Source organism: Strix aluco, chromosome 1 (assembly GCF_031877795.1).
Source record: "Strix aluco isolate bStrAlu1 chromosome 1, bStrAlu1.hap1, whole genome shotgun sequence".
Taxonomy (NCBI): Eukaryota; Metazoa; Chordata; class Aves; order Strigiformes; family Strigidae; genus Strix; species Strix aluco.
The window spans coordinates 134,419,595-134,438,123 of NC_133931.1; the positions used below are offsets into that span (position 1 = coordinate 134,419,595).

Sequence of the window (18,529 nt, forward strand, 5' to 3'; positions counted from 1 at the left end):
GAACAGAAGACATCCTGACTGACATACATTAAGTCAGTGTAAGTTATGTCATGTTGACATGACAAGATCCACAGTACAGATTTAGCTGACTCTCAACTAAGAGTGGTAATTTTGTTTTAGTTGAGGTGATGCAGGCAAAGGTGGACAGGTTTAGGATGCATCAGGGCCTGCCAGCAAAGATTGAAGGCGCACCAGCTTGTGATACTTGGCTTAAAGTCTTTCCTTAATGAAATCTTAAATTTTTATTTTAAAATTAGTAAGACTTAATTTATTAAACATTTAACTGTTGTTTTCTACCAAAATTGAAGTTCTGCAACAAATTTGCTTCAAATTAGAGTTTTGAAAAATGTAATTTATTTAGCTTTTTAATGTCTCTTCATGTAAGAGAATGTAAATCAGCAGTTAACAGTATGGAACTAGGTATTTCAACAGAGATACAGGTTTAAAACACTTGTATGTTCAGGACATGTTTGTAACTAGACCAAAATTGAGTTCTTCAGATTTAAGCTTCTTGGCTTTTGCCTTCATTGTCTTGGCTAAGTTTCCCAGAAAACACACCAGGATGCAAAATATGTTTTCATTTGCTTCCAAACTGAGCAGGCCACCAGTTCAATACAGAGATTGCTGTGTGTTAGAAGGGAAAATTTGTTTTTTGTCACTTCTGAAATAAGCAAGTTTTGTTTTGTTTTGGAGCTGGAACAGGAAGGCAGGAGGTGTACTTTCACAGCCCCCCTCCATACAGGGGCAAGTGCCAAGGTACTCTTAAAGGGAGTTACTCATGAGCCATGCATAGTCATCCTGCTCTGCACACTTCTGTATAGAAGCTAAATGTTGGGTCACTTAATGTGCTGTAGAAATCTCATGTGACTTGGTCAAGGTAGCTCTTCAGGCCAGAAGCTGTCAGGAATAAAAGCAGTGAAGCCTGCTACTCTGGAAGTACGAGACCAAACCATGTCCCAAAATGGGCAGACAAGGAGAGATCTCGCTATGACTGCAACATGCATGACACACACCCAGTTTGCCTTCCTGACCTCCCTCAGGACCTCTAGGGTGGGCACTGTAATTATTCATACACTTTTTCACCCTCAGCTGCTAATTGTCCCACTGTGATCCAACAAGCATATTGATACCAACAGCCATTAATATCAGGTAGCTGAATAGCTCTCTTCCGTAGCATCTCTCTCAAACTCTGTTAAAGAGATTAAAAAAAATAGATAAATACTGCTAGTCCAAACTTCTGAAAATAAACTGGGCTTGGCACTGGAATTACTGATGAATGAAGTTCCTTTTTTTTGAGGGGAGTGAACACTTGAAGTCTATTTTCATTTTAATGGAAACTTTTTTTTTTGTCAGCCTTCCAATTCAAAATAAGGTTAGCAAAACAAACCTAAAAATAGTGAAGGTGTAGTACAGCTAAGAAATTGTGAAAGCACTGAGTGAGCTAGAGCTAAATACCATATTATGGCCCTAGTTGAGCACTTTATGTCTAAAATTAAATACATGAATAGTAAAATACAAGCCAAAAGCTCAGTAGTCTGTTGGACATGGTTAGATAACTAGCTGACTGTATTTCAGGTAATCCAGATCTAAATATTAGCCTTGTCAAGAAGTGGCTTTAACTTTGAAAAATCTCTTTTTCTGGCTTTAAATTGTTAAAAACCCAATCTGCCTAGAGATTGAAATGGGTAAATTATATCAGGAAGACAAACTTGTAAATATCCAGCTGAACTTCTACCATGAGGCCTCAAAATTAGATACATTTAAAAATAGTTGAAGATTTTAATTGAGAAATTTAACTAAATCTAAGCTTCTGAAAGCTTGTAACACTGAATGCTTAAGCTCTTTGTTTAGTGTTCATAGTAAATACAGTAAAGTATATATTTTGGGACACTTTCATGACTTGTGGCTGCTGACTTCCTTCTATTAGATTATACAGTACATGAAGTTAGCTTTCAGGGTTTTAATAAAGAATACTATCTTTATTCTCTAGTGCTGAAAAGAATCAGATTCTTGTTTCTCTAGCTTTTAAAATCTGTATTTTTTTAAATAACCAGGGAAGATGGTGTTTATAGGAATGGTGTAGGTTGTTCATGTGAACTCCAGATCAAGGATGTTTTCAGACACTGCTTTTTGATTCAAGTTTTTTTTATGTGGCAGGAGAAAACCTTAACACACAAGGTTTCTCAAGGTTACAGCTAACAAAATTTAATGTTTATTTATTTTAGTTTAAGACAAAAGTATTTAGGCCATGTTACTTTGTGGAAATGTTTCTGTAGATTAGGGGTGTGGACTCTATAAGGAAAATAATGAAGTCTGCAGATCAAAAAATCTGAAATCCATTATTATAGATTTTTAAAGATCTTTCTTCTTCCTCAGGTTGATTTGAAGCCTAGAGCCAGCCAGGGGACTGCAAAAGAGCTCAGTTTGGTCACTTGCTGACTGAAGGCAGACTGGGGGAATATGCTGTGAATGCAGGGTAGCTAGGGTGAATTGTGCAGTGGGAGCTTTAGGAGGTGCTAAGAAAAGAAAATGTGAATTTATTGTCTGAGAAGTAAAGGTCTTTGTAATTTGCAGTGACAATTTAAGTCTCACAGTATCCTTTGTGGTCAGTACAGTAAACACGGTTCATTTTATAGATGAGAATACTTGTTTGAGGTTGCATGGCCAGTTACCAAAAGACCAAGAGAAGGCTGACATGTACAACTGAAACTGAACTTTTAACCTTTCTGAAGAAGTAATCTCTATGAATTGCAGCATACATGCTGTGATAAGGCAACAGCTGCCTGATCTCTTCAGCTAATTCTCTATGTATGTCTTCTTTCTCATTGCTTCTATAGATTGTGGGGAAATAAAGAATTCCTATTTATTGCTGCTATATCTCTAGTGACTCCTGTTTTCTCACATAATTTCAAATAAGCTCAATTAGTAGGAGGTAGGCCAAGATGAGAATGCGTAAGTTTGCTGAAATTCTCAGAAACTAAAGGAGTCTGTGTTTTGGGAAGCCTCCCAAGCTTTGGGAGAAGATGGCTGTAAGTGATGCATGGCTGTAATAAATATATTTTAAAATCTGCTCAAAATGAAACTTTTGACTTTCTACACAGTCAAGGCAGTCTTTCATTAACTCTTCAGAAGAAGATTCTGTTTCCCCGAGTATGCACAGCTATTTTCTTGTCCTGTGGAAATGTCAAAAGTCAGATTTAAGATAAGGTTCAGACCTGAAGTGAAGTATGTCTCCAGATTCTGGATACTTAGTAAGCTTGAGAGTATTTAAACCAAAACTTGGAAGCAGATTTTCTTTTTTTTCTTGTCTTATGCCTACAGTCAAGTTGGTAAAGGCAAGCTGAAAACCTCATAGCTTTCATCGCATAACGTCTGCAAGTTGAAAGAGATCCAGTTCTGGGACCTTGTGTAATCCTGACATAAACTTAAAACATTGTCTTTGAAGGATGCTTCTGAAGGGAACGTGTCTGTGAGATCACTGAGTTTGGGGGCTTTTGTGTCCAAGCTGGTGAAAAGTAAATACCAGAAGTTTCTAGTGCTGTTTTGCATGTAGGCGGCATCGACGTTAGCTGTCTTCTAAAAGTATGCATCTGCTAGTACTGAGGAGCTGTATTTCATCTCTCACTTGTCCGAGCCACCATTTCAAGTACCATTAAATAACAATAGTGGTCAGCAGAAATAGCTTAAAAAGCTTTTTTTGAATGAAACATGTTTTCATCCAAAATCTAAATTTTATATAGTTGTATATACATTGTAAAACTAAGGCCCCAGTAATTTAGTCAGTGAGGGCTGTGATTAAATCCTTGTTATTTGCATTGTAGATGAAGACAAACAAGTTCAAACTTTTAAAAAGTTGAAAATGACTGTGTACCTTTATTGCTGTACTATTTGAGCTATTTGATAGAATTATGTGAAAAAGAATCAAACTATTTTCTTCCAGAAGGGAGCAGGGAAAAAAAGCAACCAGCCAAGCTGATTAATTTCCTTTGACTAGCTCCATCCAGCTCAGTATCTAGCGGCTCTGCAGCTTATGTTCTGCCTCTTAATAATTTTCATCAAGACTGAAATCTAAATTCTTTATTCTGAAATGCTTTGCATTCAGGATGAGTAATGGGACTTGCCAACACTAAGGGTCCTTGGTCTGTGGTGTGACTGGATTAGGTGTCCTGTCTTAGCCTGGTTCTGGTGGTGCTCCTTCCTGAGAGGTCCCTTGGGAACGTGCTCCATTGTGGTTGAATTGTGCTTTCCCCGTCACAGTGCAGGGCATAGCCGTTCACTACCTATTCAGCCAGATGAGACGAAGGCCCTGAAGGCCTGTAAAATGATAGCTAGGAGTGGGCTGCTGCCATCAGAGCACTCAGTCGTTAACTTGAAGAGCTGCTGCTGCAGTGTCTGAAGAGCTCCTTGTAAAGGTGGCAATCACATGGATTGCTCCTGTGGCAGCAGCTTACTGTAGATGCTGCGTTTCCTGAACGGAACCATCTTTTACAGATGTGCCTCTTGTCTTTATTTTAGTCAGTTCCTGAGCCAGGAAGAGGGACCAGGTTTATGTCCATCTTCTGCTGGGGAGAAACTTGATGGTTTAACTCACCAGAAAAACTGTATATTCCTGATCTTTAAATCTTTAGAAGTAATTTATAAAGAGATTTGTGATAACTACAGTTGGAAGGGCTTGCATTAATCTGAGGTTAATAAACTTTTATGAGCACTGGATCAGCTATACACTGAGGAAGAATCTTCCAGTGGAGAAGACTTTTTATTGAAAACAACTATGTCATTCATTTGCATTTGACCTAGTTTTGTGGTTTGATGCAGCAGAGTGCGCAACAAATACCATTATACAGCAAAAAGTCACCAAAATAAAAACTGGATCGAAAGATCTAACTTTACCTTTGAGTAGCAGAAACAGTCAGGGTTTTCCCTGAGATTTTGAAATTACTTTGTTTCTTGTCACAGATGAGAACCAGCACTGCTGAAGTAGCATAGAAGAGGAACTGCCAGATATAAAATAAAGACAATTTGCAGTAGCAAATTCAGGAGTTTCATGTTCTTTAGATAGCTGAAGATTCATCTGTGTTTGGGATAAAACTTAGTCAAATCAAAACTCACTGTTCTGAGATCAAACAAGCTCCTAATATATGGATGCTAAATTACATTGCATAAATATCTTTCACAATACAAATATCTATGTGACTTGGCAAATATTTTCTGGAAGGTATTTCTGAAAGATGTACCTTCACTGATGTTCTGTGGTTTAAATCAAGTAAGATAGTTATTAATAAAATATTAATTTCATAATTTCATTTAGTGTTGAATCTTATTGCTAATATATGTGTGCTTTTAATTATTTTAGGAGATCTATCAGTGGTGTGGCTCATCATGCAATAAATACGAGCGGCTGAAGGCTACTCAAGTTGCTGTTGGCATTCGGGACAATGAACGAAATGGAAGGTCTAAATTAATTACCGTGGAAGAAGGGAGTGAACCAGAGAAGCTCATAGAGGTACTGTAATATGCATACCAGTTACTGAAATAGCTGTGAATAAAATGTGTTTACACCTCAGGAACTAAATAAGATTGGGCTCAAACTTCATGTTCTTATTCTTCAGGGACTCCAGGAACTCAGATTTAGGGTATAGTAGGCCAGTTTATGCTTCTTTTCCATCCTTATCCAAGCAATATTAAGTTTATTGGGAAGAAATGTCTGATATAATCATCATCTGAGAATACTTTTTAAGAATCAAATGTTTGCTTTTTTGAATTAGCTGTAAAGTGACTGAATTAACAGCAGAGCTCGTACGTGAACAACACTATCTGCTGCTCTGTATTAGGAAAGAGCAGCATCAGGGAAGTACCTAGAATTACTGTGTTGGGGGTGTCAACAAATGTAGCAAATTGCATGGAAATGCATGGGGCCAAGCATACTGCTTTGCATCACCACTTCTACTACAAACTCTTATGCACCTAGCCTCTGGTAACCCTGGTGAGCCCCTTTCTTATACGTTTAGAAAGTTTTAACCATTTATTCAAAAAACAGAATTCAGATTTCAGAACTGAGCTGGTCAAAGTAGAATACAAAAAAAGCGCCAAAACCCAATTTATGGAGTTTTCAGATCTTGAAAAAATTATTTGGCGCTGAGTTGTTGGATGCCACATACTAACAAAAGCATTGTCACTTGGCATTGGCATGCTAAATTTTTTCTATTCATTCTTTTAAAAGAAGGAAGAAGGAAGCAGGGTTATAAAGCAGTGCTTCAATAAAATTGAAAATGTGCAATTAGAATATTAACTTGTACTTCAGATTTACTTCAGGAAGTAATGCTAATGGTGCATGCAGGTATGCCATTATTTTTGATGGTGCTTGCATTCGGTTTGGTCACACGGAGTATAACTAGTTATTGCCTAAGCAGCAAAACATGCCAGCAAACCAGCCCTTGGCTGTGCTAGCTGTGGTGACACCTTTGGATGATCTGTTTTGCCTGTGGGTGTGTGTACAAATGTGGCTGTGCACAAAAGTAGAGGAGGTGACACCCAGTGCACTGGAGATTTTTGAAGGAAGAAAAAAAAAAAAACAACAACAGTCCTCTATCTGGCTTTTTACTTTCTTGTACGGAATTCTCACACCAGCTCTGATGCGGCACATATTTTACACCTGTAACTTTTATGAAAAGAGCACAGGTTAACAATTAGAGCCCAACCTCCTGCTCCTTATTTGAATCATGGTATTGGGTTGCAGCAGCCTGCTGTGGGCCACAGCTGCGTGGCACCGTGGGAGCCTGCTGGCATGGTCCCCCAGCAGCAGCCTCCTACTGCCAAGCCCATCCTGGGGTTTCCGATAAGTTCACGTGTGAGTTGGGAGCATTGATCAGAAGAGCTGCACTTTGCACCTCTTATCCGACTAAGGTACAGATGCGAAGTTGGACTTCTGTGCCGCCACAGCAAGGACGTGGGCTGGCCACAGGGATGGCTGTCAGGAGGCCTGCTGCCTCCTCCCCGGACAGGCTGTGAGCGGCAGGGATATGCTGGCCTCACCCTACATCTGTTTGCCAGACTTTTTCAGCTGCGTGCAACTGTTGTTTTGTAGCAACCTTAACACATGATTAAGAGCAGGAAAATCACCAAGGTTGCATTTTGATCCTGTAGTGCATTGTTACTGTGTCAGGGAATAAATCTTTACTTGCTCAGCGGTGTATGAAGAAGTTTCTGCTTTCCCTTTTGGATTGTGAATACAGAGGGAAGAAAAATGGGTAGTTCAATGCAAGTAGGTTCAGGGCTTTTATCGCCACCATTGTAATGAGCCTGATTCGAGTGAGTTTGTTGGCAGGCAGGGCTCAGCTTCTAGCCTGCATCATGCTGGGTAGCCTTGCTTTTGGAAGTGCTGCTCACACAACAGGGTTTACAGCTCAGCTGGGGCTGTCCCAGTCCAAGCTCTGAAATGTGCTGCTAATAAGCCAGGAGGGTAGTTAACCTCACAAACATATAAAACCTATTAATCTCTATTCCTGCTCAAATAGTACCCGGTTCCTGGTGCTCTTTATCTTGCTTTCTCCTTGCTCCCACAAAATTGCCTCTAACTTGCTGTAGCACTTGCCCAGGCTGACTGCCCTGAAACTAGCATTGCACTTCTTTCTTCCCTCTGCATCAGGAAGGATGGATTTTTGCCATCTCCAGGTTTTCTAGGAAAAGGTTGATTAATTTTCTAGGGAAAAGAATTATGTACTTCAAATATTCATTTTGTCATCCAGTATGCCACTGAAATCAGAATGAGATTTCCTAAAATTATCTCCTCTGATAAATGTCAGGAATGATTCCCCTTCTTGTGAGCTAGAAATCTGCCTCCATGTCAGTGGCTAAACTTGCTCGTGCAGTGCTGCTAGAAAAGTGTTCACCAGGCAGGGGCTGACATATCCACCATGAGTACCAATGTAAAGAGCTGAGAGTGATCTTATCCCAACTCCATAAGCAGAGAGTCATAACTCCCAGCCAGTAAAGCAAGACTGCTGTGCCTGTGTCCCAACACGGAGGTAAGACACAGGCTGATTCAACAAACCCTGCCAGAGTTCTGTCTTGTTATGGGATTAGCAGAGGCAGCAGTGGCTGTGCTGGGTTTGTGTTTCCTAGCCAGCTCACTTTCCTGTTGGGAGCTGGGGAGCTGCAGGTGAGGTAAACTACTCTGACAAGGGCAGAGGCCTGCTCCCAACTACGATTTTTAGCAAGAACTAAGAACAGGCTGGCACTGCTTGAACAATTTGCCCATGGGAGAATGCTGTCTGGAGCATGCTGTAGGGCTGGATAAATTGCTGTGGCAGGCCAACAAGATACAGCTCACTCGCCCTGGGAAAGGATAGTGACTAGAAGCTGGGTACAGGAGTAGTTTTGAGAGTGGCAATATCTTTTTTTATCTGCTGTAGTGACCAGGGGCCACTTGGGAACACACAGTGACCATCCTGTGCTCATACTCGGGACTCCCAATGTGTCTGGAAAGCTCAGACCTGCAGTGGGTGCACAGGTCATCTCTTAAGATACTGTAGAATCACTAGAACTCTTCGACTGCGAAGACGAGACAGAAACTTTCTGTGCAAGCACATTGAAAGTATTTATTCTACCTGGTTTCACCTCCGTGTTTGCACTTTAGGTGAGGTACTGACTGGCAGGTTTAAATAAGCAGTGCTGAATAGGGTTGCTGCCTTGGAAATTTAAAAAATAAACTGACCACCTTGGACAAATTGCTGCTGCTCCAGTAACTATGACTGGTCTCCACAGTTGCAGCTGTCCATAGTAAAATCCACCAGATGCCAACTCTGCTCTGATTTTCACAGGTAAACAGCTGAATAGTTACTCATTCTGCTGAATCTTAGGTCTGAACGTTCAAATTGTGTTACAGGAAGTTTTTAATCTGCATGGGACTAATCCAAAAATAGGCTTTAGCAATGCTTGTGTCAGTTTGGTCACTGTATCGAGTTAGTACGCATCTTTGGAATCACTCTTCTGGCTTTAAACAAAAAATGCCACAACTTTTGTTTACTCAGCATTTGCAGTTGTCGTGTGCCTGGTTTTGTTAGAGTTCTAGTGGCCTTGGAACAGATGAGTGCAAACTCACTTCTCATAAAATACTTGTGTAAATATTCACCTAGTTTATGCTTGTTTACATATTGAGCAACAGAAGGAACCTCTTCCTCCTTTCTCATAACACAGCCTTTCTTTTCCCTCCTTTTTCTTTCAAGTGCCTAAGAAATGCTTAATCCTGAGAATTCCTGAATGCCATTGTGTTCAGTGATGATTGTTTTTGCATGTGGTGTGAATAAATACTACACACAGTGGTATGGGAGTGGCTTGATCATGTTACAGCCAGTCACACCTTTCCACCTCTGTACCTGGAAAGGGACTGGTAGCACTACACAGTGCTCAGTCAGTCATGTGGATAACATCTCAAGAGCACAGAAAATGAGAAGATCCCATTGCAAATGCAAGTTACAGAGACTGCTTCTCTAGAGGCCCAAAGAATGCAAACACCACCACAATGTCAAGCTCCAGTAAACCTTAAATTAGCTGGATAGATGTCTGTGCGTATGGACAGAAGAGCAGGACCACCCCCTCCCTCCTTCCTTGTTAAAATTCAAGCCCCTAAAAATTATTTGCTACAAAACAAAGAGCAGCACAGAGCACAGTGAGGTAGCTAGGGAAAACTCAGGCTTGCTGTGACTTGTAACTAGCATAAATAGGTTTGACAGGGCAAGGGCCTGCTTCTCTGAAGGAGCTAGGCAGGTTCGTGCAGTCTCTGGTCCTGTCACATGGATCATTGCATAAGGCTGGAAGAGCAGTGTGTGCCCCGCTGGTTTGGTACCTGCTTCTTTCCCAGAGACAGCAAGAGTAGGATCTGCTATTACAACTCTACAAAAGCAAAAATAGCTATTGCTACTCTTGTAACATTTGCATTTCTTCTTGTTTCCTTGCTTTTGGTTGTATTATGAGGTTAAGTCATGCTAAGGAGAAGTTTGTTTGATTTGCATACAGAGTAGTGGGATTGAGGGTGATGGAGGAGGGGTGACTTCTTTTGTGGAATACAAACTCCGGGCATTTGTTAGGAATTAAACAATTGTTTAATCATGTAGCTTGTACACAGTTTTACTCAGATACTATGAGTTCATAAGGTATGAATGGCATGTAACTATTATGGTTCATCCTGACCTGTTCACTAGCAAGAAAATGCCCAATATGAAAAATGCTTTAATGATATCATATTAGGCCAAATTATCTATGGCTTTGGGAATATGCAAGCTAAAGTAGTCTCTTTTATTATCTAAATTGAGACAGTTGGAAAAAATGGACAAGCTTCCAGGGAATTTTTTGAAATAAATAGTAGAAATAAATTTCAGTCCTAGGGCAGAGGTAGTATTGAAAAGTCATGTACAAAAGAAAATTAAAGCATTGAGAGAGGGGTGAGTACAATGGAAATTGTATCAGTCCCCAATGCAAAGACTCAGCTATGCAGTCAGACACACACAGAGAAGTTAACTACATTTTCATGAGAATGCAACGACTTGAGAAAGCTAATGGGCAGAAAATAGCAGAACTACTAGCAAAGTTACTAGCCGTAGTTGCATTGGTTACTCAGATGAACAGACAGCTTCCTCAGGCTGCTTTGAAACTGTGGGTCAAATTTACCCCTCAGGAAGACAAATACACTTCTTCACTGGAATGGTTTTGGATATATGTAAGTGTCACCAAGAATACAATTTGGGTCTTGCTGTTTTGAATAGTATGTAGGGTACAAAATCAAAGTAGTCCGGGGAGAAAAATAATACACGTGCCTGTGTGCAATATCTGTCCAGTCTGAGGAGTGGCAGTTTATTAATCATTACACTGTTTCATAGTCCATCATAAATCTTAATTAATGTGGATACAAAGTACAAACCCATTGCCCTGCAGGGAGCCAGTTTCAAGCTGTCAAAACCAGGCATCCTGTTTTCTTTCTAATTACTGAGTATATCTCCTTTATTAAGGGCAGTCCTTTTTCTTGATGCAAATTTCCGTTTAAAGCACTCAATTATGCAACCTGTACTCAGACAAAACACGCATGGCGTGGATTTCAATACAATTTAGCTGAGCATTTGGCCCAGTGTTTTCCCCAGACCCAAGTAGAAAGTCAGCAGGGGTTTTGCCCAAGAATGGCAGAAGCTGGTAAGGAGGATTCTTCAGCAGTGTTGTGAGTTACCTGTAATGTTCTTCAAGCTGCAGTTTTCAATCTTGGCTGCCCGAAGCCAGGTACTTAAATGACAGGGAATTGAATAGGAACTGCAGGTGGCAAGTACGTCTAAAAGTCAGCTTCTAATTAAGTCTCTAAATACAAACTTCAGTGCCAGCATTAGAAATTTTACTTCAGAAAATGTTCAGGCATATTGTACTGCATGGCATGAACTAAATTGTTTATGAACAGCTCTAACAATAGATGTTTGAAAACCTAGTTTCTTATGCTAGGAAAGGTGCTTCTATACTAGGTATTTTAGTGAATTTCTAAAATCATAATGAATTTCTGGAAGTGCTTGCAATTAAATTATAACATGTGTCGTTTGCATTCTTGTAGGTAAGAAAACCACTCATCTTTGTTATGTTTTCTTCTTCAGCAGCTGTAGAGCTTGCAGGGTTACCACGTTAGTCAATTATAATCTCATAATTACAAGTTAGAATATTAATGGGGTTTGTAATGGCTTTTTTCCTTTCTGTGCTAGACTATTAAGAAATCTATTGATGAAGAACCGCTATAATTTTCAGTTATTAAATGAGCATAATTAAGAAGATAAGGCCAAAGAGTTGTTAGCAGTTACCTCCACGTGGAGTTGTTAGCAGTTATTTCCATGTACTTTCTAGTAACAGTAGGATTTCATGGAGAAGAACTGAAAGGGCAGAGTTACCTTGCTGTATAAAAAACTCAGAAATATGCTGTCCCTGGAATCCAACATCTCCCCAAGGCAAATGCACCTTGAAAGGATTTTTTTTTCTTTTTTTTTTTTTTTTTCTGCAGGTCTGCCTCATCCCAGCCGCTGTGCAGGGCAAGTCTCAAGGGATCTCTGCTCAAAGTTGCCTTTGAATTTTCTTAAGTGGAAGTTCTGCAGTGCAGGGAGGGCTCAGGGAGAAAAAAGTTGTAAGGTTTTTTTTTTTCAGAGGAGCCTGCATGTGCACAGATTGCTATTCTCTATCCAGGCCATATAACACTGGAGTAAAAGTCCTCTCACATCTGGGCAAGGGTGAAGAACAGCTGTATAGCAGAAAGTGTTCCAAGTGTCATGGGATTAGCTCAATATTTCCACCACCACCGAGTGTGTAACACTAAAGAAATATGTAATATAATTATTGTATTTACTGCAAAGCAGCTTATTAGGGCCTGGTCTTTTGCTTACATAGCGGCCTATGACTTTGATACTACCTGATCTGCCTGTAAAAATAAGAGGTATATGAAATTACAGAAGATGGATTTAAAAATTGGAGTAATCAGTGGTGGAACTTCCAATTTTTAAGAGCTGTAAATCATAGTCCCTTTGAACATATTGTCTCCTTTAAACAAATTTTGAGGAGGTGTAAGAACTTAAAACCAGAAATCGGTTAGTGGAGGGCACCTAAACTAGCAGGATGAATTGATTTTCAGAGTGCTAAGCAGGATGTATCTCCTATACAACCATGTGAAAGAAACATTCTTGCTCTTTTTCTGTCCTAATAAATATTTATTTCAAGCTTCATCAAGAGGCATTAGAGAAAGTCTATCAGAATACTCTGGTTTGCTTTCTTAAACATTAGGGTCCAAATCTGTGCTCTGTCTTGAATGCAGGAGTTTGGGTGTCATAACAGAGAGGATCCCCTGGCATACCTGATCTGTTGGGCTATATGGGACTGAAAATGCTGAGCTTGCAAATACAGCCAGTGGTGCACTGGGAAAATATTTCAGTGCTCTGAGTAGCTTTTTCCACCTTCCCATCTCACGGACTGAGTGCTGAAACACCTCGCTACAGCTCCCTCTGCTCACCCTGATGCTGCCATGTATTACAGCTGCCTGCTTCTCCCTCCAGCTGCTGTACATCCCCTGGGAACACTGGTTTTCTGGCAGGGTTGCTGATCACCTGCTGCTGCCTCCAGCTCATTCCCTGCTGCTTCAACTCCACACGGTATTTGCCGTACTCCTCTTTTTACCCCAATATTGATATGGTCCAGCCTGCCACAGCCTTAGGACCAGCCTGTGCGGTGGCACTTAAGGAACGAAAAGCTGGGACTTTTGTGGATTTTAGCAGATAAATATTCTTTGTGTCTGAGGCTCCCTGTTGGCATTAGTTACTGATTTATTTCTGTTATTTTCCAACACTTAAGTGTGCACTGTTGTGCAGCACATAAGGTTTTTATCCACAAGGCTTTCAAACTGAGAACTGCAAAGCTACAAAGACTTCAGTGTGTGTCTAACTTTATGTCCCAATAAAGCAGAAAAAACAGGCATCTCAAGCACATGTGCAAGTCTCTGCAGGATTTGGGTCTCATTTCTAATACGTCTGCAGGTATCAGAGGAGGATGTAACAAAAGAATAAGATTTTAAAAATTAGGTAGAAAGGATTAGTATGAATGCAAAAAAGATGTAGGGGTGATTGATTACTTATTGCATTTTTAATTATGCTGCAGGTAGGCAGGTCACTGAACAGCTTAATTCTCAACATTCAGCAGCAGTAATGTTTACAAAAAGACTGCTGTGTTTGCACAGTTACTGCCATTCACACTCCCCATTTCTTTAGTGTGGGATCACTGTTCATCTTGGATGCATCTTAAAAGCTAGACACTTGAAGATAACATAGGCTGGGGATTTCCTCAACTCATTTCATGCACACCTGGGCTCAGTTGTAAATAGCTAGCTTAGATACTGCCAGCTGTGCAGTCCCAGCAGGACGGAAAGTAGCTTGTTTTGCCTTGGAGGCAAACTATTGAAAAACATCAAATTTATACTCTCAAGACTGATCTAGATACTTTTTTTGTGAACATGTTATCCATAGCCTGTTTCACAGAGCGGAAAATTGTTAAAATATTGTTGTTATACCAGTAAAGGCTTTATATTCAAATTATCCCAGACAGATATGAAAAGTTGCAAATATTATATGAAAAACTGCCAAAGCCTAATGCCCTATTTTTAGGAAGTTAAGCATAGAGTGATGAATAAAATTATAATTTGCATTTGAAATTCCTGAGACAACAGGAACTTGCTAAAAATGTAGGCCATAATTTATGTGTCAAAAGTGCCATAAGCAAATGATGTGTTTTGCTATTTTATAGCAAGCTGAATGCACACAGATCGGGTTTAGACCTTAGTACCAGAAAGTCCTTTTGATAAATTACATGGTAAAAACAAAAAAAACCGAACACCATGCCAGAACTGTTTGTTAGCATAAAACATCCTTGTGTCCACTTCTCAGTATGTTATGGCTGTTTCCATCTTATTTTCAGTCACTGTTCAGGCAGGTGGGAGGTCTTCTGTTCAAAGTGAGCATGTAATGACATCTGTTGTTGCTGAAATTGCTAGTGAGAGGCAATTTCAGGCAGAAATCCTGCTAGCTACCTGGGAGCAGTTTAGTGAAAGGATTTTTTTTTCCTGATGGAAGTGTAATTTTTTGTAAGACTATGAATGTTTGCTCAGATTGATGGAAAGAGCTCCAAGTTACAATAACCTGTGAAATAAACATATTCGGCTGTTCGTAATCTGACCAATGTCAAAAGTCATTTTCATCTGGAGCATAATATCCTCTGCAGTGGTTGTGCACTGGCAGGAGAACTAGTGAGCCAAAATGATTGGAACTGAAACTGTGGCCAGTTACTTAAGCAATGAAGCCCTTTGCCCAATGAGCCTCAGGGTCTATGTCTGTGCTGGTACCCTGGGTCAGCCAGGTGGCTACTGGCCTGCATCATATTCATCCTTTCTTCTCTCTGCTGGATTTTTTCTTTTTATAGGCTACTGGAGTAGATATTTGAAGCAGTATTTATTTCAGAGAGACTTTTCTTGTAATATTCTTCTCTGCTTTGAAGGTTAATAAATATCTAAACCTTTATCTGCCAATGAGTTCATGCTGTGCCTATAGTTCAGACCTACTGTGCTGCACAGAGGATTTATTCTCTGTCACAGCCTACATGTATACCTTGAGTTTGTGGAAGCAGGATATACTTGCTTATGTCATAGCGTGCAAGAAAGTAAATGATGAGCTACTACTCCTGATTGTTTTCCAAGAATAATAAAATATCAGACCCACAAGACAGCTTTAAGCTATGTAAATGTCTTGCTTTTCTTTCTATTGCTCTTAGCATATAAAGAGGGGAATTTGTGTTTTTTTTGAGATCTGACACTTGGGATCACGGCCACAACAAATAGTTCAGTTTCAGACCTAGAAACCTAACCCAGACTCTGTGTAGTAAGAAGGAACACAAATACAGTGCTAGTGTACACAAGTTAAACTGTATGAAACTGGTTTTCTCTCTTAATTAACCTTCACCTGACATGTTCTTCAAGTATTGTTTTCCTAGTTGTATTTTCAGCCTTGCTGAACTCCTTAAACTTCTTGCTTCCACTAAGTCAATATCAACTATTTTATGATGCAGAGCTGGCTTCTCCAGTTATGAAGATAATGTTTGCTAAAATTCTTCTTTTGATGGGTTTATTTTAAATTATTTACCTTGTCACATTCCTACAGATTAGAAACCTTTTGTCTGTGATTTCTTCTGTCCTTTTTTAAGGGCACTGGAGTGGAATTTCACTTGTCAGTAAAAGCTTTGGCTCTGTATTTTGCACTTCTCTGACGGGGTGCAGATATTTACAGAGAAGAGCTCATGCACATGAGAATATGAAAGGAGATTATGGTTTTGCAGGCAGGATAAACTACATTGCGTTTATCACAAGATAAAAGTAGACTTGGGCAGTTGTTGTAGAGGAACTGATGTTCTGTTGGTTTCCACTACAATATTCTTACACTAAAGAGCGTCAACACAAAGGTTTAACAGAACTTAGAAAACCAAAACTTTTTAAAATAATGCAAACTGACTTCCTGTTATATCCCCAAAGGCAAGATCTAAAGATGTGGAGTTAATGAATACTTTTGATAAAATGCTATCTCAGCAGTCCGATGCTCTCATTGAGAGGTAAGCTGGCATTAGGCTATAGCCACGTAAAGCAAGGTTGGCTCTGCCATAGCCAGCTGTGGGCATGTCTTATTCTGAAATAGCTGTGAAGCAGATTAAGCCTTGAGTGGTTAAACAGTCTCACATATACCGTGAGGTTAGAGTGTGCACACTGGTGGTCACTGCAGAATAGCCGCACTACGTCTGTGTGTACCTTTGCTGAGGCTAGAGTTGCTGGTGCTTTTTTCCAGGACTCTGATAAACGTGCATGCAGGAAGCAATGGCGGGGAGACGATAAGCGTCAGAGCAAAGGAAGGTTGGTTTGACACCTTAATCTGTCAATGGCAGATAATGTGAAGTGATATGAAGAGTATCTGTGGTTTGGAAATCAGCAGCTGCAAAGAAAGATGCTAAGCCCAAAAGAATGAGGAAGCTGGGGCATGGGTATGCTTTCAGGGCCCCTAATTATTCTTTAGATTATTTCTACTGCAGTAAATAATAATAATGATTTTAAAAGTGGTTTAAAAACCTGTATGTGCATCTGTGTATTTATGAGAGGTATGGTTTGAAGTTGCCAGTATGGTTGGACGTCAGGGAACAGTGTGGCTCAGTTGTTTTACACCCCTGAGAGAGCATTGCTATTTTCAGATCTGTAGGGTGGATTTGTGGGTCTGATTTCTTGGCAGGTTTGTGAGTCAGGGTCTCAAACCTTGGAGCACCCCAGGAGAGCCAGCCTAGGGCTGTCAGCACACTGGGTTGTAAGAGGTAAAGACCCAGTGGAACAGCCTGACTATCGGTATAGGGACAATTAAATGAGTAAGGTCCTGTGTGTATAGCTACCACAGGATTTGTGTGAAACTAAGAGTATATGTAGATGAGAATCAGAAGACTCAATGTCCTTTAACCTGTCTGTTGGTTTAAGTCATGTTATTGGGGAACCTTGCTGAAAAGCTTTGGGAGCCTTTGACTATAGTCTCAGCTGGCATGATTTGTTTTCTTTTTGATGCATCACATGACAATTATCTGTATAAAGGCAAGGTGCCCTGAAGAGCTGCAACTCAGCCAGCCATATGCTCATATAATGATACAACCCAATTTCAGCATAGCACTTAGCTGTTCTTCAGTACACACTCCGTAATCTTATTGATAAAATTATCAGTTGTCATAACATCCAGGCATATGTGTGGCTGCGTGTGGGCTCGGCCATAGCACAGGAGTTTGCCTTAGAAGAAGGAAAGACAACTTCTCTGGAAGGAATTTCTTTGAGACAGAACTTAACATTTTTTTTAGCATAAATTGCTTTCGGTTTAAGTACAGAATTTTTCCTTCTGTGATCTGTGTCATCCTCCAGTCTCTAAGACAAACTGAAATTAACTTGTGTTCGGAATGACATAAGTTGTTTCTAGCAATAAAAAAGTGTACTGACTATATGGATTTCATACTGTATCACTCCATATATCGAGTATATATCGGGCATGCTTCACCTCTTCACAGTTGGTGTCTTCACATGGCTTAAGTCATTTTAACCTTGTACCATCTTCTGGCTTTGGTATATACCTGTTCGTGATTCAGCTTAAGGCTGATTCTAATGGCTGTGTTGGCTGCACAGCCCTTCTCACAAGTCCTGGATTTTCTTCTCTGGTGGGAGGAGAAGTATATCTTGTTCCTTCTTATTAAGGGTCACCAAAATGCCAGGATCTACAGGCAACTGTGACTTCAAATGCAACAGGGGGCACCCTCAAGATCCTTCTCCATTTATTTTTGGGCTTCTCTGAGAAACTGCAGAAGAATTTATAAAATGAGTAATATTCCTTTTCTGCTCGCCTGTGCTGAAGCACAGGGATAGCTTTGGCCATAGAAGCTACTGTGCAAGCTGCTGTTTAGTGAATTGTGAATGGGTTTCCCCAGAACCAGAATGTGTCTGTCCTTTCCAGGGCAGTTCATCTCATCCCTGTAACTGCACCTGCGCATACATACTCTCTCTATGCAAGTACTGATGAACTGAGATTTCCTAAGATAAGACTTAGGGAGTCTGACAATAATTCTCTATCTAGTTCAGAGAAACATTTATAAATGCAATGCTAAGACACCAACAGGTCAGGCCAGCAAACTCTTCTGGGAACAATTTTAGAGACCAATCTTTAAATTATAGAGGCTGCTTGGTTTAATTGCCCCCAGAGTGGAGCACCTAGACTGTGCTGTGAATAATGAGGCTGCTTCTGTCGAGATCCTTTCACAAAGACCAAACAGCACTATTTAGGCTTGTTTAAAAATATTCAGAATGGCACTCACATAGTTTTCAAAGACCCCTGGGCAAGCAGAAAATTTTAAGAGCAATTTATCATTTTAAGTGACTTACAACAAAGGTGCAAAATAATTGTGGTGCCACAGGTATTCT

At 40.1% G+C, this 18,529-nt stretch overlaps 1 protein-coding gene across 1 annotated transcript in view; it reads left to right on the plus strand.

The window, feature by feature from the left end:
• The window catches only part of SCIN (scinderin), a 49,521-nt gene that overhangs the window by 13,167 nt on the left and 17,825 nt on the right, over positions 1–18,529 (plus strand). The window contains exon 4 of the mRNA XM_074836579.1: positions 5,354–5,503. Within this exon, the coding sequence (XP_074692680.1) occupies positions 5,354–5,503 (150 nt within the window). The remainder of the gene's footprint in view (positions 1–5,353; positions 5,504–18,529) is intronic.